The sequence below is a fragment of the Ylistrum balloti genome, unplaced genomic scaffold, assembly GCF_031769215.1.
Source record: "Ylistrum balloti isolate Yb309-2 unplaced genomic scaffold, AGI_CSIRO_Ybal_v1 Utg370554, whole genome shotgun sequence".
Classification (NCBI taxonomy): domain Eukaryota; kingdom Metazoa; phylum Mollusca; class Bivalvia; order Pectinida; family Pectinidae; genus Ylistrum; species Ylistrum balloti.
The window spans coordinates 747425-772694 of record NW_026782349.1 but is presented as its reverse complement, the minus strand read 5'-3'; the positions used below and the strand labels follow the sequence as shown (position 1 = coordinate 772694).

Here is a 25270-nt window from a genome sequence, read left to right as displayed (position 1 = left end):
TCCCTACAGATTAAATCACGAGGACATCCCTACAAGTTAAATCACGAGGGTATTCTTTCAGCTTCATAATTGAGGAATCATTCCCTTAAATTACGAGGGCATTCCTTCAGGTTAAATTACAAGGGTTTTCCTCCAGATTGAATCGCGAGGGTTTTCCTTTAGGTTGAATCGCGAGGGTATTCTTTCAGGTTGAATCAAGAGGGTGTTCTTGCAAGTTAAATTACGAGGGCATTCCTTCAGGTTAAATCTTGAGGTGTTCCCTTTGGTAAATCACGAGAGTATTCAATTATATTTTTATCGTGGAATATTCATTTATGTTAAATCTAGGGATTCTTCTATATTAAATCATGATGGTATTCTTTCAGGTTAAATCACGAGAGTTTTTCCTTCAGGTTTTATCATAAGTGTATTCTATCAAGTTAGATCACCAGACTATTCCCTTATGTTAAACCATGGGGTATTCTGTACCCTTAAGTAACGAGGGTGTCCTTAAATGCAAAATCACAAGGGTATTTCCGTGTGTTAAATCATACGCGTATTCCTCCGGGGTGAATTACAAGGGTATATTATATCCGAGTTAATTACAAGGGTATTCCATCCGCGTTAATTACAAGGGTATTCCATCCGAGTGAATTACAAGGGTATTCCATCCGAGTGAATTACAAGGGTATTCCACCCGCGTTAATTACAAGGGTATTCCATCCGAGTGAATTACAAGGGTATTCCATCCGCGTTAATTACAAGGGTATTCCATCCGCGTTAATTACAAGGGTATTCCATCCGCGTTAATTACAAGGGTATTCAATCCGAGTTAATTACAAGGGTATTCCATCCGAGTTAATTACAATGGTATTCAATCCGCGTTAATTACAAGGGTATTCCATCCGCGTTAATTACAAGGGTATTCCATCCGCGTTAATTACAAGGGTATTCCATCCGCGTTAATTACAAGGGTATTCCATCCGCGTTAATTATAAGAGTATTCCATCCGAGTGAATTACAAGGGTATTCAATCCGCGTTAATTACAAGGGTATTCCATCCGAGTGAATTACAAGGGTATTCAATCCGCGTTAATTACAAGGGTATTCCATCCGAGTGAATTACATGGGTATTCAATCCGCGTTAATTACAAGGGTGTTCCATCCGCGTTAATTACAAGGGTATTCCATCCGCGTTAATTACAAGGGTATTCCATCCGAGTGAATTACTAGGGTATTCAATCCGCGTTAATTACAAGGGTATTCCATCCGAGTGAATTACAAGGGTATTCAATCCGCGTTAATTACAAGGGTATTCCATCCGAGTGAATTACATGGGTATTCAATCCGCGTTAATTACAAGGGTGTTCCATCCGCGTTAATTACAAGGGTATTCCATCCGCGTTAATTACAAGGGTATTCCATCCGAGTGAATTACTAGGGTATTCAATCCGCGTTAATTACAAGGGTATTCCATCCGCGTTAATTACAAGGGTATTCCATCCGAGTGAATTACTAGGGTATTCAATCCGCGTTAATTACAAGGGTATTCCATCCGCGTTAATTACAAGGGTATTCCATCCGAGTGAATTTCAATCCGCGTTAATTACAAGGGTATTCCATCCGAGTGAATTACAAGGGTATTCAATCCGCGTTAATTACAAGGGTATTCCATCCGCGTTAATTACAAGGGTATTCCATCCGAGTTAATTACAACGAGGGCGTTCCCTTAGCTTGATTGATATAGTCAATAATGATATATTTAAGAATAGTCAATAAATAATATAGTGGTTAGTATTTTGAGTACGACAGAAGTTACAGTAAACTTTGCAAACAACGGTTTATGGAATTAACACTCTACCTTCCTAGGGCTTAGATTCAGAGGCAGAGAAATCTTAACTTCACTACGATGGGTATCTTCCCGGAAACAAATTACTCCGTAACGAGGAGAGCATTTTGATGCGTCACAGCATGTTATTATTATTTTATACAGAATGGAATGCTGTCACGGCTTCACATTCTTTAGTAGGGAATCGTCTAGAGCGCGTCTAATGAAAATGTAGATTATCATGTGTAGTATCGGACACAGGGTGTCATACATGTTTAGGATACACGTATTACCATGTTCGTGTAATGTACAGGTATTACCATGGTCGTGTAATGTATTACTATGGTCGTGTAATGTATTACTATGGTCGTGTAATGTACAGGTATTACCATGGTCGTGTAATGTATTACCATGGTCGTGTAATGTATTACCATGGTCGTGTAATGTATTACCATGGTCGTGTAATGTATTACCATGGTCGTGTAATGTATTACCATGGTCGTGTAATGTATTACTATGGTCGTGTAATGTACAGGTATTACCATGGTCGTGTAATGTACAGGTATTACCATGGTCGTGTAATGTATTACCATGGTCATGTAATGTACAGGTATTACCATGGTCGTGTAATGTACAGGTATTACCATGGTCGTGTAATGTATTACCGTACAGGTATTACCATGGTCGTGTAATGTACAGGTATTACCATGGTCGTGTAATGTACAGGTATTACCATGGTCGTGTAATGTATTACCATGGTCGTGTAATGTATTACCATGGTCGTGTAATGTATTACCATGGTCGTGTAATGTATTACCATGGTCGTGTAATGTACAGGTATTACCATGGTCGTGTAATGTATTACCATGGTCGTGTAATGTATTACCATGGTCGTGTAATGTATTACCATGGTCGTGTAATGTATTACCATGGTCGTGTAATGTATTACTATGGTCGTGTAATGTACAGGTATTACCATGGTCGTGTAATGTATTACCATGGTCGTGTAATGTATTACTATGGTCGTGTAATGTACAGGTATTACCATGGTCGTGTAATGTATTACCATGGTCGTGTAATGTACAGGTATTACCATGGTCGTGTAATGTTCGTGTAATGTACAGGTATTACCATGGTCGTGTAATGTACAGGTATTACCATGGTCGTGTAATGTATTACCATGGTCGTGTAATGTACAGGTATTACCATGGTCGTGTAATGTACAGGTATTACCATGGTCGTGTAATGTACAGGTATTACCATGGTCGTGTAATGTACAGGTATTACCATGGTCGTGTAATGTACAGGTATTACCATGGTCGTGTAATGTACAGGTATTACCATGGTCGTGTAATGTATTACTATGGTCGTGTAATGTACAGGTATTACCATGGTCGTGTAATGTACAGGTATTACCATGGTCGTGTAATGTACAGGTATTACCATGGTCGTGTAATGTACAGGTATTACCATGGTCGTGTAATGTATTACCATGGTCGTGTAATGTACAGGTATTACCATGGTCGTGTAATGTATTACCATGGTCGTGTAATGTAACGTCCTGTAAAGTAAACCATGGTCGTGTAATGTATTACCATGGTCGTGTAATGTACAGGTATTACCATGGTCGTGTAATGTATTACCATGGTCGTGTAATGTATTACCATGGTCGTGTAATGTACAGGTATTACCATGGTCGTGTAATGTACAGGTATTACCATGGTCGTGTAATGTATTACCATGGTCGTGTAATGTATTACTATGGTCGTGTAATGTACAGGTATTACCATGTTCGTGTAATATACAGGTATTACCATGTTCGTGTAATGTATTACTATGGTCGTGTAATGTATTACTATGGTCGTGTAATGTACAGGTATTACCATGGTCGTGTAATGTATTACCATGGTCGTGTAATGTATTACCATGGTCGTGTAATGTACAGGTATTACCATGGTCGTGTAATGTACAGGTATTACCATGGTCGTGTAATGTATTACCATGGTCGTGTAATGTACAGGTATTACCATGGTCGTGTAATGTATTACCATGGTCGTGTAATGTATTACCATGGTCGTGTAATGTACAGGTATTACCATGTATTACCATGGTCGTGTAATGTATATACCATGGTCGTGTAATGTATTAACTTGGTCTTGTAATGTTTTTACCATGGTCGTGTAATGTATTACCATGGTCGTGTAATGTACAGGTATTACCATGGTCGTGTAATGTATTACCATGGTCGTGTAATGTACAGGTATTACCATGGTCGTGTAATGTATTACTATGGTCGTGTAATGTACAGGTATTACCATGTTCGTGTAATATACAGTCGTCGTGTAATGTACAGGTATTACCATGGTCGTGTAATGTACAGGTATTACCATGGTCGTGTAATGTATTACTATGGTCGTGTAATGTATTACCATGTTCGTGTAATGTACAGGTATTACCATGGTCGTGTAATGTATTACCATGGTCATGTAATGTACAGGTATTACCATGGTCGTGTAATGTACAGGTATTACCATGGTCGTGTAATGTATTACCATGGTCGTGTAATGTTGTCTGTAATGTACATTACCATGGTCGTGTAATGTATTACCATGGTCGTGTAATGTACCTATGTAAAATGCCATGGTCGTGTAATGTATTAGCGTGTAATGTATTACTATGGTCGTGTAATGGTAACCATGGGGTACCATGGTTGTAATGTACAGGTATACCATGGTCGTGTAATGTACCATGGTCGTGTAATCCATTCGTGAATGTGTATTACCAAATGTACAGGTATTACTGATGTATTACGTGTATAATGTATTACATGGTCTAATCCTGGTCTGTAATTATTACCATGGTCGTGTAATGTATTAATATGGTCGTGTAATTTACAGGTATTACCATGGTATGTACACAGGTATTACGGTTGTAATGTATTACCATGTCAATGTATTACGGTATGTATTACCATGGCGTATTCCATGTTCGTGTAATGTACAGGACCATAAATGTACAATCCATGGTCGTGTAATGGTCGAACTGAATGTAAGGTATTACCATGGTAAGGTATTACCATGGTCGTGTATCTTTGTCATGTATCGCTTGTGTACTTTTGTAAAATGACGATCATTCGTGATGTTTAAATCTGATGCGATAGAACACTATCAGCTGTTTGTGGGAAATAGATACACGGTCCGAGGCTATTCGGAAATAAGAAATCCAGGTGAACTGAGAACAGGAAATGTTATATGCACCCACACCGAGATTTGAATCCGGAATCTCGAGTTCTAGTTAGACATTCTTACCGATTGATTACCTCCGGAGGTCATCCAGTCCGGTACCTCAAAACATTTGATTCCTGCGCGCATTAGACCTAACTTGCCGGACGTTCGTGGTTGTCACGAAATGCGTCGTTTGCCATGTTCTCTTGTGAGATGTGACGTCTGTGACGTTCCCTGTAATCCTTTATGATATATCACGGATGTAGCGTTAACGTTACTCTCGTGTAATCCCTCACGTGTCTGCCACGTGTACGGTAATACTGAAAATATCGTGTACAGCGTTCGATATAAACCCTCAAAATATGCATTGTTTACAGCGTTCCCTGTAAACTCATGAGATGTGTATCGAGTTTCATGTAAACTTTCACGCGATGTGTTGTGTTCCGTTTTGTCTGTAAATCCCCACGATTATATGGCATATACCGCGTTTCCTGTAAACCCTCATGAGATGTGTTGTACAGCGTGTTTCCCGTAAACATTTTCTTTGGACGTTAATATTCAGATTTACATTCTCAAATAAGATGTCTTTCACATTCCTTGTAAACCCCAGTTAATATTTTGCCTGAGACCCACGCTGATACCTATTGAAAAATGCGGGTCTGGAGGAGCGATGGGAATTGGTTGTCAACGACGCGGGATACGTACGGGACTAATGTTTCCCCAATTATCTATGACTTCATTCCAAAATGTGAGGGAAATTACGCATGCTTTATGCACGTGTATAATGTACATTGTTAACCCTCTCTATTAAAGGGTAATACATCGCGGACAGGTTCACGCCGATTCAGACTGTGATATGGTATGTAATGAGAACTCATGCGGTGGACACAATATTTCAATATGTCGAATTAGAAAACGTTTCCTACCACGCTCTTGTAAACGGCTTAATATGCTTAAACATTTTGTAAAAGCAATTGTCGTGTCTGTGAGTGGCCATACTACTAGATCGATCAGTTCTAAACACTAATCAGAACTAGTTATCAACTACATTTGTCTGGATCTTGCATTCAATATACAAGTATGTGTGTTTTATACATGTCACTGACTGGACAGAATTAATACATTCACTGATTAGAACATAAGTTCCATTCATAAAATAATCCCAACAAAGATAATCTGTCAGACAACTTCTCTACACTGTCAGAAACTTTTCTACAATGTCAGACAACTTCTCTACACTGTTAGACAACTTCTCTACATTGTCAGACAACTTCTCTACATTGTCAGACAACTTCTCTACACTGTCAGACAACTTCTCTACACTGTCAGACAACTTCTCTACACTGTCAGACTTCTCTTCACTGTCAGACAACTTCTCTACACTGTCAGACAACTTCTCTACACTGTCAGACAACTTCTCTACACGGTCAGACAACTTCTCTACACTGTCAGACAACTTCTCTACAATGTCAGACAACTTCTCTACGATGTCAGACAACTTCTCTACACTGTCAGACAACTTCTCTACATTGTCAGACAACTTCTCTAAACTGTCAAACAACTTCTCTACACTGTCAGACAACTTCTCTACATTGTCAGACAACTTCTCTACATTGTCAGAGACAACTTCTCTACACTGTCAAACAACTTCTCTACATTGTCAGACAACTTCTCTACACTGACAGACTACTTATCTACACGGTCAGACAACTTCTCTACATTGTCAGACAACTTCTCTACACTGTCAGACAACTTCTCTACACTGTCAGACAACTTCTCTACACTGTCAGACAACTTCTCTACACTGTCAGACAACTTCTCTACATTGTCATACAACTTCTCTACACTGACAGACTACTTATCTACACGGTCAGACAACTTCTCTACATTGTTAGACAACTTCTCTACACGGTCAGACAACTTCTCTACACTGTCAGAGACAACTTCTCTACATTGTCAGACAACTTCTCTACATTGTCAGAGACAACTTCTCTACATTGTCAGACAACTTCTCTACATTGTCAGAGACAACTTCTCTACATTGTCAGACAACTTCTCTACATTGTCAGACAACTTCTCTACACTGTCAGACAACTTCTCTACACTGTCAGACAACTTCTCTACATTGTCAGACAACTTCTCTAAACTGTCAAACAACTTCTCTACACTGTCAGACAACTTCTCTACATTGTCAGACAACTTCTCTACATTGTCAGAGACAACTTCTCTACATTGTCAGACAACTTCTCTACATTGTCAGACAACTTCTCTACATTGTCAGACAACTTCTCTACACTGTCAGACAACTTCTCTACACTGTCAGACAACTTCTCTACATTGTCATACAACTTCTCTACACTGACAGACTACTTATCTACACGGTCAGACAACTTCTCTACATTTTCAGACAACTTCTCTACACTGCAGGCTGATTCTACTTCTACTTCTGGCGCTACATTATCATGTATGACACGGTATAAGATAATTGTTATACAAATATCATACAGATACAACTTTACGCCTATCAATTGTTAGTCAAGTGCGTGAAGTGCACACACGTGCATCGGAATGCACGTTCATTTGCCGTATATCTCTCGCGGGTGGTATAGTATCTAATGGACTGACATAATGGCCAATTACCGCTGGCGTGACACTCAGGTATAGCTTACATAATTTAATTATCTTCCTTGACTTAAAATGTGTGCTATGTTTTTTTCAGAAGTAGTAAAATCCATTCATACATCATCCCAGGAGTTACGTTCTCAAAGAGTAAAATTGAGACAGCGGAAATACATTTTACTTTTTGCCGTACACTCTATATCTACAATAGGTATTATGGACTCTAAACAGTTACACTACGTACGTATGAACAATGAGAGCACGGCTGTTGTCTCCGATGAACGACAGCATGTCAGACAGGGTCTGATACAAGCGGAATAACTCTTCTCATTCCCAGTTCATGTAGCACTCCACAGATCCAGACACTTATCTGACTACTCTGGGGACTCATATTTCTTTTTACTTTCATCATTACATTGTATCCTGTGTGTATATATAGATTCATACTAGTAGGTAGCGGGTTGTATATGTAGCTGATGCTGTTTACGAACTAAAAATTATTTGTTTTCATATGTGTCCAGTAACTTTACTGTACGGAATTTGTAAACAGAGTAAAGCAAACAACAGTATGAAAGAAAATACTGTAAAATAAATATAATAAACAATTTCGCTTTAGATAAACCGATAATTGAAAGCGTGTCAGCAAAATAAAGAAATGCCATGTTCACTTAATAAAAGCGGAGATCTGAACATTGAGAGAAGCTGACGTTCCAGTGGAAACCACGTGATACACTGCTGGCTCCACCTTACAAAAAAAGACTGGAATTAATCGGAAAATACATACATTCAAATACATCGAATGTCATATCTAAATACATGTATCAGTTTGCTGAGTGTCAAGTAAGTTGAAAACATTAACGGATCATTCAATTAAAAGTGTCACCTTTGTTACTTTGGCAGAGTACAGAAACTGAGCAGTAGGACACGCTATTTGGTACTTGTCACCAACAGAACGCTCAACATCGGAAGAGTTGTCTTTCTTGTCCACAGGAAACGGGTCCGTTAATTTAAATCGATTTTTGACCAAGAGGGAAATCAGTATCACAGGTACAAACATCGTAAGGAGGGGAGTTCGACACGATAAGCCGTAAGTCCTAAAGAATCATTGCCATACAAGTCCCTTGACTATGACCAGAAAAATAATGACCTCGTGAATGTGACTAAATATAGTCACAAACAGGACTACGATACAGGTTATAGGGAAAATACGACATCTTTGGTATGTTGAGAAGTTCACACGAGTTTTCCGCCAATTTTCAAGTTTTAAAGGTTTAACAAAGAGATTCCCTGGTGTAAAAGTAGGCCTCACTTGGCTCCACCAACATGAGACTGTCTCTTAGCTAATTATGTCTCCACTGCTTTTTATACATGATGCTACTACATCTGGTTGTCCTGTGTATACATCAGAAATTCAAGCTACATGTAATTTCAAACACACAGACACACAAAAAGCATAATTCCTAAATTCTACAGTCAGTTGATTCAAACGTCTATTTGAAAAAATCTCTAGACATCGGTCGGGTCCGTGTGTTATATAAAAAGTCAAATAAAATGAAGAAGTGAAACATTTTTCTTACCTGACCTCGTTTTCAATCTCAAACTTTAGCAAACCCGGGATGGGGGTTGTACACGGTGATAATATACCCACATTTAGTGTAATGACTTCAACCCTTTATACAGTTCTTGAAGTATGATATCTGACAGAACTGTCTCAATAAACACAGTATAATGTATATAGACAGCAAAGGCTGGTAACAATGTTACGGGGCGCTGAGGGCTTACTAGTTATAGTATACCATACAAACTCTCATCCACAGAAACATTGTTACAGACCCCTGTGATAAATTCTAGAAAAGAACTATTTTTATTGGACACTTTGTTGGGTTTATCGCCCCATGAACAATAATTGTCATTTTGAGAAGGAGTTTTCCTAATGGCTACCTCGCTGTACAACATACGGGAGGCCCGTCGCATGTCATCCAGAGCAATTCGTGTAAAGTGTCTTCCCCAAGGACAAAACCACGCCAGCAAACCGGTCCAACTTCCCGATAGACGCAAACTGCCACAGGTACTGTAGGAAGCATCGCGTCACATATCTCGAATCTTCAGCTGACGTCAGCGAGGTTAAAGCTCTATTGAATGGGGTGTCTTCCTCTGAATCGCCGAGTTGACTTTTAACCACTTTAAAACAACCAACACTAAAATCTCAATTAAAATTCAACTTTATTTTACAACAGTCGCGAAACAAGCTATTCCAAAGTATGTTGGCCCGGATGAATGCGCGCGAGGGTCTAACCGTGTGAGGAAACTAGAGTATCCGGGAAAGCCCATATAGTCGGACAGATGACTCTAAACCTTTTCACGTCCGTTCCGGGAATCAAAAGGAGAGTATGTTTCTACGGCGCCACCCGACCACCCAATAAGCTCCGTAAAGCCCAGGAAATATTACAGTCTAGTCTAAATAAAGTTTATTGCAAACGAAAGACAAATGAATATGACAAAAGTTATCCCAACTTACTTTCGTCCTGTCCGTAAAATATAAATACATGCAAAAGTAGTTTATCACACAAAAGCCGGAGATTAATTTAGATATATATATATGTGTTTATGAAAGAATTTTTATTTCAACGTGAGGTTACCGCAGTATAGGAAAAACAGGATGTGGGACACCACCGGATACTTGAAATATAGGTGGGAATAATTGATTGAAGATCACGTGTTATTTTCCTTATCTTGTCGGCGTAAGTATAAAACTAGCCTATTAACACACAATTTTCTGCGTTTCCATCACATCCCGTGCCGCCTTTCCCTTGTTCTCACCAGTCCCGCAGAGATTACCAGGAAAAACAAACAAGGGTTCTATATTCTACCTTTACAACTGAGACAATTTTTTAAATTTTATTTCATTCCGTATGCAACAGCATATAAGGTTGAGAATATACATACAAACAATACCATTCACATTTACACAAGATGACATGAATGAATACTTGAACAGTGGATTAGATAGATAAAGGATGATATGGAAGTACATAAGCAGTGACCGTTGATGTGAGGCGAAGGGGCGGGGTTAGAATAAGAGAAAAGTCTCCTGGCCATCTAGTCTGGCTATCGTAAATCGCTTAGAACTAGATATTGTACAAACCGTATAGCTCTACAAATTAGAATGTTTAAAATGGTGTCCAGATTTGGATCTCCCACGAGAAGGTGTCCTGCGGCAATTCCTTTATACCTGTCGAGGGATCGAAGCATTACATAGGAGATCGATAGAGTTTTCACTATACACACCTTTGTAGTAAGTAGTGAGAAGAATCTTCAGAGTGATAACCGCAGCCACAAGTAGGGTCGTCCCGAAAGCGGGATGAAAGATAAAGATCATAGTTTAAAGGGCTACTTCAGTTTCGTAGTTGAAAATGAATAATGCTGACTTTTCTAGAGCCGTGTTCAATGAAAAATCTAATTTGTATTGGGAAAGTGTCTTGTGGTCACTGCAATTCCTTTTTAAACGAATTGCTGAAAATTCGACATAAAAATTAGGTTAATTAATTATTCTCAACCCATCAGGTTGTAACTAGACAAAATTGCATCTCTCGTGTACGCTGAGTTTACCGTTGCCAGTGATGTAACTGTCTGTGACTGAGTGTTCGCTATCTTGGTGAATATATTATGGTATTCCCCAAAATATAAAGATGTATTGACTTTCTGATTCATTCAGAGGCAAAGCTTTAGACGGTTTTACAAGGAAACTTCAGTTAAAAACCTGCCCGATTAGTGTCCTTCTGTCATTCCAGACTTACATAAAGAACCAAGTGTAAAACAGCAAAACTGGTGAATTTTATCTTCTTGAACAAAGTGTTTTTGTTCTTTGTAATTGAAATGTATTGTCTAATTGCAATCAGTTGTAGACTTCTAATAAACATTTTAATGAATAATACATCATCGATATAATCATTGTCCTCCGGACTCGTCACGTGATCCGTCTTGTTGACATGGAGATTACTATATTAATTTTCTGAAGTACTACTTACATTAATTACAATGGCCTACTGGGCTTAAGATCATGGGATGTGTTTAGCGGAGTGACGTGAAAGTAATTCCTACTGGGCTTAAGATCATGGGATGTGTTTAGCGGAATGAGGTGAAAGTAATTCGTTCTTGCTCACTTAATGCGCGTCCTTATCAGGATCGTGACTGCAGAACAACCGTATCAAAACAATATTTCTACGTTGATCTAACGACGTTGGTCTAGAATATCGCAGACATCATGACGGCAATGGACGCAACAGCAATCAGTACGGTAGTGAACGCAACAGCAACCAGTACGGTAGTGAACGCAACACCAATCAGTACGGTAGTGAACGCAACAACAAGTTTTACGACAGTGAGCGACAATAGTGATAACTGTACATCGTCAATTATTGAACTAGAAAATGACGATGCCTCCTTGGAACGTCTGGTCTTTTTGAGTATCTTTCTCAGTCTGATGTCCATAATAATAATAGTGGGTAACATTTTCGTCCTGCTGGCTGTAACAAGGTTACCAAAACCACGGCGACCGACACGATACCTTGTCATTAACTTGGCAGTGGCTGATCTTGGCCTGGGAATATTCATTCTCCCCTTCTCGTCCTATAACGAAATCGTGTTGTGGCCTTTCGGGGAGAAATGGTGTGTTGTGCATGCTGTAGGTGACTCACTGCTCTGCATTTCCTCTCTCTACACTTTATGTGCTTTAGCTGTCGACCGTTTTATCGGAGTTACCCGCCCTTTGAGGTATAATGTCATAATGACTGACCGGATGGTGGTAGCTATGGTGATAGTAGTTTGGTTGATAGCTTGGTGTGTGTCGTGTCCCCCGTTGTTTGGCTGGAGACAACCCCCATCGGCTGACGGAACATGCGGGATTAGCACACATGTGTATTACGTAATTGAATCGTGTGCTTTCGGTTTCTTCCTTCCCTCCATTATCGTTATGTGCCTGTATACCAAAATATACTTAGTAGCACGTAAACACATCTTTGACATTTCAAAAAATATGATTCCATCAAATATAGACATAGACGTGGACAGCGGATGTGGTTCAAGTTTTAGCTCCTCTATTTCCGGTTCCTCCCAAGACGTACATATAAGTATGGTGACTTCAAACTGTCCGAACCAGGCATTGCTTCTGAAAAAAATTGCAAAAATTAGGATGGAAGTCCGTGCTGCGAAAACCTTCGGTAAAGTTTTGGGAATTTTTGTAATTTGCTGGATGCCATTTATACTGGTATATCCTTTCGGTACGTATTTTATTATACTTCTCAAGAATCACTATTCTATTGAGCCAATTATAATGTTAGCATGAAATGTATCTGTAAAGAATGTTTTACGAAATTCCTCAATCAAAATGTTTGTATTCCACAAATAAAACAACCTTCGATGCTTCTGTTGTCATACAAGTATTTTAAAAACTTCTGAACAAAACATGATTATGTCAGTTAGTTATAAGTAATTTTACTTAATCAACAACTTCATGGAATTAGAATATATATATGATATTATATCTATAGTAAATATGAATGTCAGCTCTGTAAGCAATGTGCCATATTGTAACCATGAATTAAGAAAGCTCAACGTCGGTACCAAACATTTAATCGTGAACAATAGTTGAGTTGATTTTGTGAAAATACGCTAAAAGTCACGGTGTAATGATTAAATTTTAGTTGGTTTCGTCTTCGATGAGTTTGGTAGAGGGACAATTTACTCTTTTTATCTGTCTACATTCTTGTCCATTTGTGTTGATACTCCAAGATTGAATCTAGTTTCAGTGTGGACAAATTAAATATTTAGTAAAATCATTTCAAATTAACTTTGTGTCTTTGTCAACAGGTAGTCTTTGCTCATCTTGTGTGATACCGGAATTAGCCTGGGATATAGTGTTCTGGCTCGGCTACGCCAACTCCATGATGAACCCATTTGTTTATGCCATGTCGAGTCCTGAGTACAGGACGGCCTTCGGTCGGCTCTTGTGGTGTAGAGCTAGAAATGACTCACAAGTCGACGTTCTGACGTCTGTGCCAAGACGAGCCCCTTTAAATGTTTCGAACGACAAATTCTAAAAAAGGAAAAAAAACAGAATCTATACATAGCTGATCGTGAAACCGGATTCTATTCAACATATCTTTCTGATTCACGGAAGTAGAAATAAGAAGTCGTTTTAAGAGTGCAATACAAGAAATTCACAAGAATGATTATTGAAATAATGTTCTTGTGATTTCACATTGTTACATAAGTATGTTTGTTTTCATGTATTCTTCCTTCAAACTGCTTTTTAATTATATTTGATTATCATTATTACGGCAATACCTAAGAGTAAATGTTTATCATCTATCAGATTTTTATAAGGTAAGGTTCGTCTGCGGTCGGATATTGAAACGGGATACCAAATAAACTCATTGATCTATACATGCTTGATTTGTCTCATCAGATTTGTAACAAAATTGCCTTAATCAGGAGGTCCTCTTTTCTGATGATTTAGTGCAGGACAGTGATATAATGTTAGAATATTACATCACAAGTGCTTGTCGTTTAATAAACCAAATAGAAACAGACAGATCAAAACTCTGTCTGGCCTGAGATTGGACCTTGAGTTTAATCCATACGGAGTTCCAGCCGTGTGTCTTTAAGTCAGCTGATATTGAGTGTAGAAAGATATTTGCACCATGTGTAAGCGATGGTCTGGACATCGTGGATAAAATCTTGATTATTTACTTTTACCACAATGAACAGGTGAATTAAAGATTTGTATATATTTAGATATTGAGACCACTGACTTCTACATGGACAAATAGGCCAGGGCCATCTGACAATCGACGGATGGATAGAAACAACATAGACTTTGCTTATGGTGGTCTGACAAATCTGATGAATTCAAATTTTGAACATTCCTAGAAAGTATCAAAAACTCATAAATGGTATGTTTTGTTTATGAAAAACAGTTGTTCAATCATGTTACAAAATGGCTGCTGTGGCTACCACGTCAACTTATCATCTGTTTCTTCTCCTTAACAAATGAAACCCCAAACATCTTTTTCAGTGGTGTGAATGAAACTTCAGAAGTGGTTCAGACCTCTCGTTAAAGATGAGATTTGCTGGACTGAGGACCAAAGCAAAAATATAGGATTTGGTCGGTACAATCTCAGGATCACTTCTCGCACGTTTGATATCATTGCCACTCTCTTGTAATGTTTCAGACAAAATTTGGATGGAAATTTACACAGGAATTAAGAAGGAGTATCGTTTTAAAGTAAATCTTTCCCAATTTCCGCTTTTGGGCCTCCGCCCCTATATAACACTTTTGTTACACCTAAGTCCCCTAGGGTCGAATCAACTTTCTGAATATGAGGTTTTTACATCAACTCTGTCTATCTAGTTTCAGCAAATTCAGTTTGCTGAAATTGATTAATTTCAACTAAAAGAAAAGTTTATAAAACACTTGTGTCTATTCCCCCATCACAATCCCTCCTCTCAAAAACAGGATTCACCAATGATGCTTCGTATCAAATCTTGACAAATCTGAATCATTTCAACAGAAGAAAGATTTAAAGAAAGAAATTGCACTATTTCCACTTAAAGGCCCAATCCCTCCTACCCGAGGGCGCCGACACCCAACGTTTATAGAAAATGATTTCCCTTCATCCAAGCATGCGAGGTCCTCCGCTAATACATAAATCATTTTCTCTTCTACTAAGGATATTTTAGACCAAAATTCCGCTCAGTTGTTCATGACGAGTAAGCACTAGTGTGTCTATTACATCTTTCACCCGTGTTTCGCACCGGAGAAAGATACTGATTTGTTAATGACGCTTGTAAAATACAAATATATATATTTGTTATTACTGAAGACACTATTAAATATGCTCTATATATCGAGCATAAGCTGTGATAGATAGTTTTTGGAAAATCGAGAAATCGACAACTGATGTTGAATTGATGAACTATTGTGTAGAGCTTTAACTGCATAATCTACACTTTTTCTGAATTTGTACTTAAAAAAAATCAATCTAAAGAATAAGGACAGGTTACTATGTATACCCTGTATACTTTTTGGAAAATAAGATTGTATTTGTTAATATTTTCTCATTGAAAATTGTAAACCTTTCTTTCATTCTGATTTTTTAAAAATAATGATAGTCTGGGGAATATAAGCTCTTTACTGTATTACATTAACATTCTTGAAAAGGAATAAAACTTATTATCTTTTATCAAAGGTAATTCTGAACGCATATTTTATATTAGGCTTTAGGTAACGAAGGATTGTGCGATTGGAATTCACTTGTCAATAGGATTGAAGTAATAAGTTAATAAATAAAATTGCCTTATACACCTGTTTCGTCATTTAAAGAATCTTCCGTGATACTAGGGGTCAAAAGTAAGGTAACCAACAAACGAAATTAATATTATAAAATTTGAGCTTTGGAAATGGAGAAATTCAATATATTTAGTTATTGAGATCAAATACATCGTTCAATTAAAATATATTGAGTACGTGTGCATAATCTGATCTGGTGTTATTTAAATTGTCAATATAAATAATTATAATAATCTATCCTTATTAAATGTGAAATAAATACATTCCATTTCATTAAACGAACTGTGTAGAACAAGACGGGTAGTGTTAGAAAATACATTATACTATGTTAACATATCATTAAATGGACAACACAACACAATATTTGTCTTGCTAAATAGGTAACAATAGTAAAAACAAAAGAGAATAACACTGTTAACTGTTTATATTGTATTGTAAAACAAGAGGTAAGAGAGGGATATTAGCGCCCACTATTGTTTGATCTTTATTTTTTCTATAAAAATGGAATCTTATCCCTTCTTTCTTCTGTCTTTGCTCCTGATTATATATAATAAGAGCGGTGATTCCTCTGAAGAAAGAGATATACTAATTTGTAACTGTCAAGTCCAATGTCGCCCGTCAGCAATTTTCTTTTCCGATCAGACCCAACACCTTCATATAAAATTTGAGCATGATCTACCCTGCATTTCTCAATAAATACCGATAACGAACTTTCATAGTCAAAATCAAAGATGGCCGCCTGTCGGCCATTCTGTTTTTCTAACCAGTCTTAAAATCAAGCGGGAATAACAAGGGACTAAGGGAAACGTACACCTACTATTTGAGAAAGATCCATCCAGTACTTCTCAAGAAATTGTGATAGGATTGTTTACGGACGGACGGGCCACTCACGTAGGACGATTTGGTGAGCCCACCATCTGACGAATTTAACTGCGGAAATCTGGAGGTCGAACAAGAAAAATCCAAACTGTCCAAAATCAAGGTTTAGGTTAGATATAGATAGAGAGGTATACTAGCCCAATAAGTCAACAATCGGATCTCATCAAACCAAATAATAATTTGTGTCATTAACTATGTAATACAATCTCACCAAACAAACTCGAAAATAAATATTTTTCTAGATACAAGACAATAGTCAACTCATCACAGGGACAAGAGAACAAATCCACGACGACCACCATTGTTTAGTATTCATTTGTTCTTTAAAAGTTTATTCTTTTACCTTCTTTTCTCTTATTTGCTCTCATGTTGATGATATGAAAATTGAGAACACCTCTTAAATAACGAACAAAAATATTTCATTGTCAAAATCAAAGACGGTCGCCTGTCAGCAATTTTGTTTCCTGTGCCTAAATCAAACAGGCACAACTGGGAACCTACATATGAAATTTGAGAAAGACAAATCCCGTCCTTCTCAAGGAATGGCGATAACAAACTGTCAGAGTCATTATTAGATAAAAAAAGATAAAGATAAAAAAGGCACATCTAAGGACCAAATCAAATTTGAGACATAAAGGTCCCGAAACCGAATGACGTCAGTTAATTATCACTGTACTTTCGTGGCTACATTTACATTGTGTTAAAGGAGCAGGTTGGTTTGTACATCGAGTCAAATAACGAGCAATAACTTCTTTGGCGAAGTAAGATTATCACGCTGGAGGCCTAGGTCCGATTCCTGTCGAAGCCGAAGTGTGTATCCCCCTCCCCAGTCTTTCACAAACTGTAGCGGTTTACATTGTCACGAATACTGTGTTCTCGTTTATTCATTATTGTAGTTGATATATATCGACTTCATTAGACCACGGTCTTTCGTAAGGGGTTTAGATCACAGATGTACGAGTACAGGTCTAACCACAGACTTGGTAACAAACAAGCGTAATGCTAGCTTTTAACCAGTACCTTGTCAGATTCATCGAAAGTTAAACGCGGTTTTACAAACGTATAAGATAAAGCCAAATATTCTTGTTTTTATGATATATATGAGACGTTCAGTCTTCTTTGAATGCTCCGCCCTGTAATATCTGTTTACTAATCGACACGTGACATATCCTTGGGCGTATCGCTTTGGAACTAAAAATAGAAACAGATCGCCAACATACCGTTCGTTACACCTTTGGTTTGACTGTGCAATACAGAGAAAAATCACAGTTTATTTACAAACCACGGTCATGGCGCCGAGAAGCAGAGTTGATCGAAGTGAGATCAGTATTTGTGGGAAATATTTCGTATTTTTCGCCAACTTTGCCGTTTTAGTGAGTATCTTAGGTTTATGATAGGTAAACTGTGTACTGGAGAATGACGGATAAAAAGACTTATTCAACATACATGACATAAAGATTTCTGTCATCCCGGAAGTCTCTTCAATGAGTAATACTATGATACACGAACAGTGTGTTAACATGTTTCTAGTCAACATTGTTGGTTTAAGGAGTAATAATTAACAAAATTCCTTATATGGACTAGGCATATTAGAGTAGAATAAACTTGTTTTGTAGATTTCTAGTGGACCATTATAGAATACCTGATTAGTATGAGAAAGGCAGGCTTACCTATGTATTATCACACCTGGTATCTGGTAACAGTACTAGTTTAAATAATTGATAGTCACGTTTAGCCAACATACAGGTAATGTATATATATATATATATATCGATCGAGGCAATCCATGGGGATGTACATACTCATATACGGTACAAATCGTTTAAGATAAGAAAATGATTATTTTGATGGAACTTCGTGTAGATAGAGATGTATAAAAGATAAATGATGTCATGTTATTATTTTTTGTTGTTGACTACATCATGCTAAACTGAAAAAAGTAACAAAGTCAGTATTTTTATGTGCATATATTTAGAGAGCTGTCATATTTAGGTCTATGATAAATTGTTTGGTTTATAATTTCAGACAGTAAATACCATCACAAGGAACTAACACTGAATCAGGACACTTTCATTATGTAAATGTCCTGTAAGATATTGATATACAGATGTTGTTGGATATTTTAACAGGTGGTGTCTCCTTTACTATTGGGATTTGGTATCTACATCCTGGTTCTGAAGGAGAAAAGCGTATCTACTTTCATTGACTTCTTATTTGACCCTTCAGTATGGCTTGTGATAGCAGGGGCGATTGGGACTGTCTTATCATTTCTGGGATGCATTGGATCGCTGAGAGAAATCACTGCATTCCTTAGAACTGTAAGTTCTTTTAGATTATTCGATTTAAAAATTGACTTAGGGTCACTAATTTTTACTCTAATACTTTAACTTTGAAGTTTTTTATTCCACCTTTTCATCATATCCTCACAAGCTACCAGTTACTCATCATTACAATTTTACTTCATGTCATCACAAACCTGTCAATTTCCTAAAGCCCTGCAGTGATAAAATTCAGGTAATACTAAATTATCAGATAAAGTTCATGTTTCATAAGGGAAAAATTGCTTACACAAATTGAAAGTAATATGTTAGATAGCATATATCCTTAACTCTCAGTCTAACACAAATTACAAATGATGTGTAAGGTAGCATATAGCCTTAACTTTGATGTCACATTTGAAAGTAAATAGATATCAATGTCATTTACCTTGCTTTGTCAAAAATTGAATCTGTAAAGACGTTAAAGAGATTCTGTATAAATATCAAAAAGGGCCAATCCTGACAGAATGTTTGGAAACCTGTACAAAATTACTACTGTTATGCATTTGAATCATAGGATATGCTATTTCTAACTTTTACAAAATATAGGGGTGGGCTTATTACAAGACAATGAAGCAGCCTTTGTTAGTATGTTTTCTGATTATGAGCATGGAAAACAAAACAAGGCATGAGATTATTTTCAGCTATAGATATGATGGATTGTTGTTTAGCTCTCCCTTGTTTGTGAGTCAACAGTTTTAATACTTTTTGTTTTCACTACTGCTTTATTGTGAGTTGACGGTTTCTAATTTTTTTTTTTGCAGTACTACATTGCGGTGAACATCTTTATCCTCTTAGAACTTGTCATCATCTGCTTTATCTTCATATTCACTTTCACCCCGGACATCTTCAAGAATTTTGGTATTTATCCAGAAGATTTATTGAAAGATGCAATCATCAAATATCGTGATGACCCAGACATGCAAGATTTTATTGACAACACCCAGAAAGATGTGAGAATGAAAATAAACGATATTTTTATTGCATAGATGTCAAGAAAGGTTTAATTATTTGGATCAATTTACCTCATTATTATTACGAATTATTTTTCATATTTTGTTAAAGTATTTAATATTGTGTAGAAAATAATTAAGTTTTTCATATTCAGAAAGAAATCATACAAATACTTCATTTTATCAGATGAAATTAAATCTTGATATAGATATGAGAATCTGATACCTCTTGTATGTAAATGAAAAAGAGATATATGTTGTGTGTTTGATAAAAAGGATTAGAAGGTTACAAAATTAAAATACTGAGTTTCAAAAACATACAATAATTTACATAGACTTAAAACAGTGTTGTACTTACCATGTACATACATTAATAGTATGAAAAATCAGGTTCACCGGCAGGCATTCGTGTATAAGCTGATAAAATCTTTATCTGTATCCATGACATACTTATATTCTATATTTACAGTTGGGTTGCTGTGGTTACAGTGACAGTGCTGAAGGTTACAAAGACTGGAATGCAAATCCTTATTTCAACTGTTCCACGGAAAATAACAGTTTTGAAAAATGTGCTGTTCCCTACTCCTGTTGTATCATAGAAGATGTAAGTAAATGTGGTGTTCCCTACTCCTGTTTTATCTTAGAACATGTAAGTAAATGTGGTGTTCCCTACTCCTGTTGTATCATAGAAGATGTAAATAACTGTGCTGTTCCCTACTCCTGTTATATCATAGAAGATGTAAGTAAATGTGGTGTTCCCTACTCCTGTTATATCATAGAAGATTTAAGTAAATGTGGTGTTCCCTAGTCCTGTTGTGTCATAGAAGATGTAAGTAAATGTGGTGCTCCCTACTCCTGTTGTATCACAGAAGATGTAAGTAAATGTAGTGTTCCCTACTCCTGTTATATCATAGAAGATGCAAGTAAATGTGGTGTTCCCTAGTCCTGTTGTATCATAGAAGATGTAAGTAAATGTGGTGTTCCCTAGTCCTGTTGTATCATAGAAGATGTAAGTAAATGTGGTGTTCCCTACTCCTGTTGTGTTTTAGTAATGCATTTAGTGATAAGTTACATAAATATTAATTGTATAATAGTAATTTATTACTCTCAGAATGATTACACACTACAATACAACAACAAACATGAAAATATGTTATTTGAATTCCAAATTTTCTCCCATTTTTTGGAGGCTAAGAAACAGTTCAGTTTTATCACATATACATGTAGGAACTTAATTTTGTTTCCATTTCACACTTTGTTAAAGTCAGCCTATGTAATTAAAATGTAAGTTAAACCTATCAGGGTTCAATCAGCACAACGGAAAAATACACACATACAAATGGACATGACCAGGCAGACTCCCACATCACACAACCACCTCTTACACAGGTGAGAAATAGCACACAGATCTAGTCACATGACACAATTTAAGTCACATGATCACACAGTCTCATAATAGCAACATACACAGATGGATACAGTGTTATAACTGTCATATGTACTTTCAATGCCTTTATTTCTAGGGCTGATATATTTATAATTATGTCAACTATTTCTTAGAAACATACAATATACATTGTTTTTGCTGGAACTGTATAAGTTATCCCCTAGAAATGGACTATAGCTGTAATTATGTCTCTAGTTTTTTAAAAAAATACTAAGCATTAAATGTATCTATCATTTTTTAGAAATAGATTGTAGCTGGAGCTAATTTTATCCTTTCTTAGAAACAGACTATAACTGTTCCATTATCTATCACTTTATAGAAACAGACTATAACTGTTCCATTATCTATCACTTTATAGAAACAATTAAAGTTTTATATATATATATAAACATAATTTTAAGAGATTATGATCATGGGAAAACTTATACAGTGAATGCATACTTAAACTGGTTAAACCATAATGGTATACAAACTGTACTATTTCAGGGTGATACTATCAACATTGTGTTAATATGTTCAGATTATAATGGTATACAAATTGTTCTATTTCAGTGTGATGCTATCAACATTGTGTTAATATGTTCAGATTATAATGGTATTCAAATTGTTCAATTTCAGGGTGATGCTATCAACATTGTGTTAATATGTTCAGATTATAATGGTATACAAATTGTTCTATTTCAGTGTGATGCTATCAACATTGTGTTAATATGTTCAGATTATAATGGTATACAAATTGTTCAATTTCAGGGTGATGCTATCAACATTGTGTTAATATGTTCAGATTATAATGGTATACAAATTGTTCTATTTCAGTGTGATGCTATCAACATTGTGTTAATATGTTCAGATTATAATGGTATACAAATTGTTCAATATCAGGGTGATGCTATCAACATTGTGTTAATATGTTCAGATTATAATTGTATACAAATATTGTTCTTTTTCAGGGTGATGCTATCAACCTTCTGTGTGGAGCAGGAGCTCAGAGTGATGTGCAGGCTGTAAGTATCGGGTTTTATATGATGTTTTTATGTCTGTCCATTTTAACTCAGATTTTGCAAACTTTACCAATAGATTCTGTCAAACATATTTACCTATTAAATGATTCCTACTCAAGGACTGTCTTAGTTTGATTAATTGGTTTCAAAAATTAGGAAGCTGGCCTAACCAAGAAAACCATTTTCAGTTCATAGTATATATAATTGAAGATATTATTGGAATTTCTTAGGGCAAACTTTCTGTATAAGTATAAACATTGTATATCAATGTATCTATAATTAGGTTTCCTTGATAGGTAAGTGGTATAGAGGAACAGTAACATTGATGTATCACTGTGAAAATATTGTAGAAATATGTCTACTATAAGGGTTTCTTAAAATTGTTATCATCACTGTTCTGTTTTGATATCTTGTTTATCAACAGTTACCTTTGATTACAGACTTACTGCTCTTTAATTCATAATTCAGCATGAATGATATAATTTTCTCGTACAGAATTCCAAATTTGCTCCAAAAATCAACAAAGGCGGCTGTTTATGGGTGTTACGAACCTATCTCATGAACAACATACTTGTCGTGGGTGGCGTAATGATCGGGTCACTTGTACCTCAGGTAACAAATTAAAAAATACGAGCACTATGACTGTGAACAGTTTAATTATGATAAGGTCAAATATACCTCAAGTAAAAAAGAACAAATTGGCATAAGCACTGTAATTAAGTATTCTTGACATTCCTTAATTTCCTGTTGTTAATTAGAAATTATTTCCTACAAATGGTTTATTTGAAATTAAGGAACGTTACTAAAACAAGTGCCTTTTCTTCTCTCCAACCCAAACAAACCAATACAGATTGGTTTCACTATAACAAAACTACCTGAACTGATAATATACCAAAATCTTAACATTCTGTTAAAATTTTAGTCCTAAGCACTTCAGCAATTTTAATGACTTATGAATACAATGGGAGATATTACAAACTAGACGTAGAATTGATTCCTAAATAGTTGTGTTTTTCTTGTTGCAGCTGATGTTGGTCCACTTTTCCAGAAATCTTCGAGAGCAGATTTTGATTCAGAAAAGCAAATGGCAATCCTAAATAGAGTATACACTAAGCAATGATTTGAGGCCGACGGGTATCAATACAGCTTGTAATCATTTCCTTCATGCTCTTTTGTCTCTGAATATGTTTTACTTGGAAGAAAGATATGATTTTAGATCAGTTCTCTGTCAATTTCATTTCTATACATTTTTATTCAATATCGTAATTTACATGTATTTAAACAATGAGGTGTCTCTGAGATTGTGTAGACATAAGTATTTAGAAACACTGTTATACATTGTAGAACTTATTTATTTTCACTCTTGTCGAAGAGTCTTTCCAATGGTTCTGTCTTTTTCAGTATATGTGATCTGTATCTTTTCGGAAAATGATTTGAATTATTTTTTTTATTTTGATCAGTTAAAATATGAGATATTTTCCTTAATGTAAATGTTACTTTAATGCCTTTTTTGGTGTTAATTTATGATTATCAAACCGACGAACTTACCAATTCTTTGTTGTGACATATCCAGTAGGTTAACTACATTTTTAGTTATCCCATGTAAAGATCCCTGTTCTTAGAAAAATGTTGGTTTTGAAAAAAAGTCAAAACCATTTTGCACAAGGAAAGTATTTAATATACTTATACATGTATGATCATGTCCAATTTGGTTTAGAAAGTAATATATTACCTGGAACATGGATTTACTTTTTTCGGTTGTGAAGTTGTTAGTAGAAGCATTGCAAGACTGAATAGATACTTAATGATATAGCCTTGTAAAAAAGGAATTAAAGTCAGTGACTTTAAGGACTCCAGTATTTCAGTCCTTGACTTCTTTCTATCCTGTGGGTGGTGCCTTGATGGAACTGATTAAAAGGGTGGTCCGGTGGCGCAGTATTTTCAGTCCTTGACTTCTTTTCCCCGGGTTCTATCCTGCGCGCTGGGCCAACAAGAGTGATTAGTGCATAACTTGTTTCGCAATTGGAACTGATTAAAGTTTATATTTTTTTAAAAGGCAAGAAAATACTGAAAATGACACTACGGGAAATACCAGATGTTTAACGTATAAATAAGATTGGAACATGCATTGACTACTATTATCATTTAAATAGAGATTTATTACGTTCATCCATAATCATCCTTAGTGGATGGATTTAACGCTGTAAAAAACTGCTATTTTATAGAATCTCATTACATATCTAGTGTTATTATAAGATGTTATAAAACTGATTTAATCTTGAATTGATTCCTTGTAATGTGTGATCACAGATTTATATATAATAATTTACTCACAAGAAAAAGACAATCGTCAAAATATTTAATTTTTTTCCCATTTCTTTATTGTCATACACAGGATCAAGTCATACAATTTTAGCAAAATCCAAAACCATATTTTGGAAGGATGTGATGTATGATATATATCCATATGATTCTAAAAATTTCAATTTGTTTACTCATATTTTATTTATGACAATATTGTCCATTCATGTTACCTTTTTTGTCTACACAAGTGCCTTTATATCTACCAACAGATGTAGAAATCCTAATTTGGTGAATATATGTCTTTTTACTTATATAAAGGAATTTCCAATACATCGCACCATTATGATTTCATAGAAAGATTTTGGATC

At 36.1% G+C, this 25270-nt stretch overlaps 2 protein-coding genes across 2 annotated transcripts; both read left to right on the top strand.

Annotated features, from left to right (window-relative positions):
• Positions 1–11914: 11914 nt before the first annotated feature.
• On the top strand, positions 11915–13748 carry LOC132556196 (probable G-protein coupled receptor No9). Its single transcript, XM_060220589.1, has 2 exons — positions 11915–12929; positions 13519–13748. The coding sequence occupies exons 1-2, from the start codon at positions 11915–11917 to the stop codon at positions 13746–13748; spliced, it is 1245 nt and encodes a 414-aa protein (XP_060076572.1).
• Positions 13749–18168: 4420 nt separating this feature from the next.
• On the top strand, positions 18169–24511 carry LOC132556214 (tetraspanin-33-like). Its single transcript, XM_060220607.1, has 7 exons — positions 18169–18252; positions 19009–19197; positions 19962–20150; positions 20620–20754; positions 22548–22601; positions 23094–23210; positions 23624–24511. The coding sequence occupies exons 1-7, from the start codon at positions 18169–18171 to the stop codon at positions 23693–23695; spliced, it is 840 nt and encodes a 279-aa protein (XP_060076590.1). The 3' UTR covers positions 23696–24511.
• Positions 24512–25270: the final 759 nt, after the last annotated feature.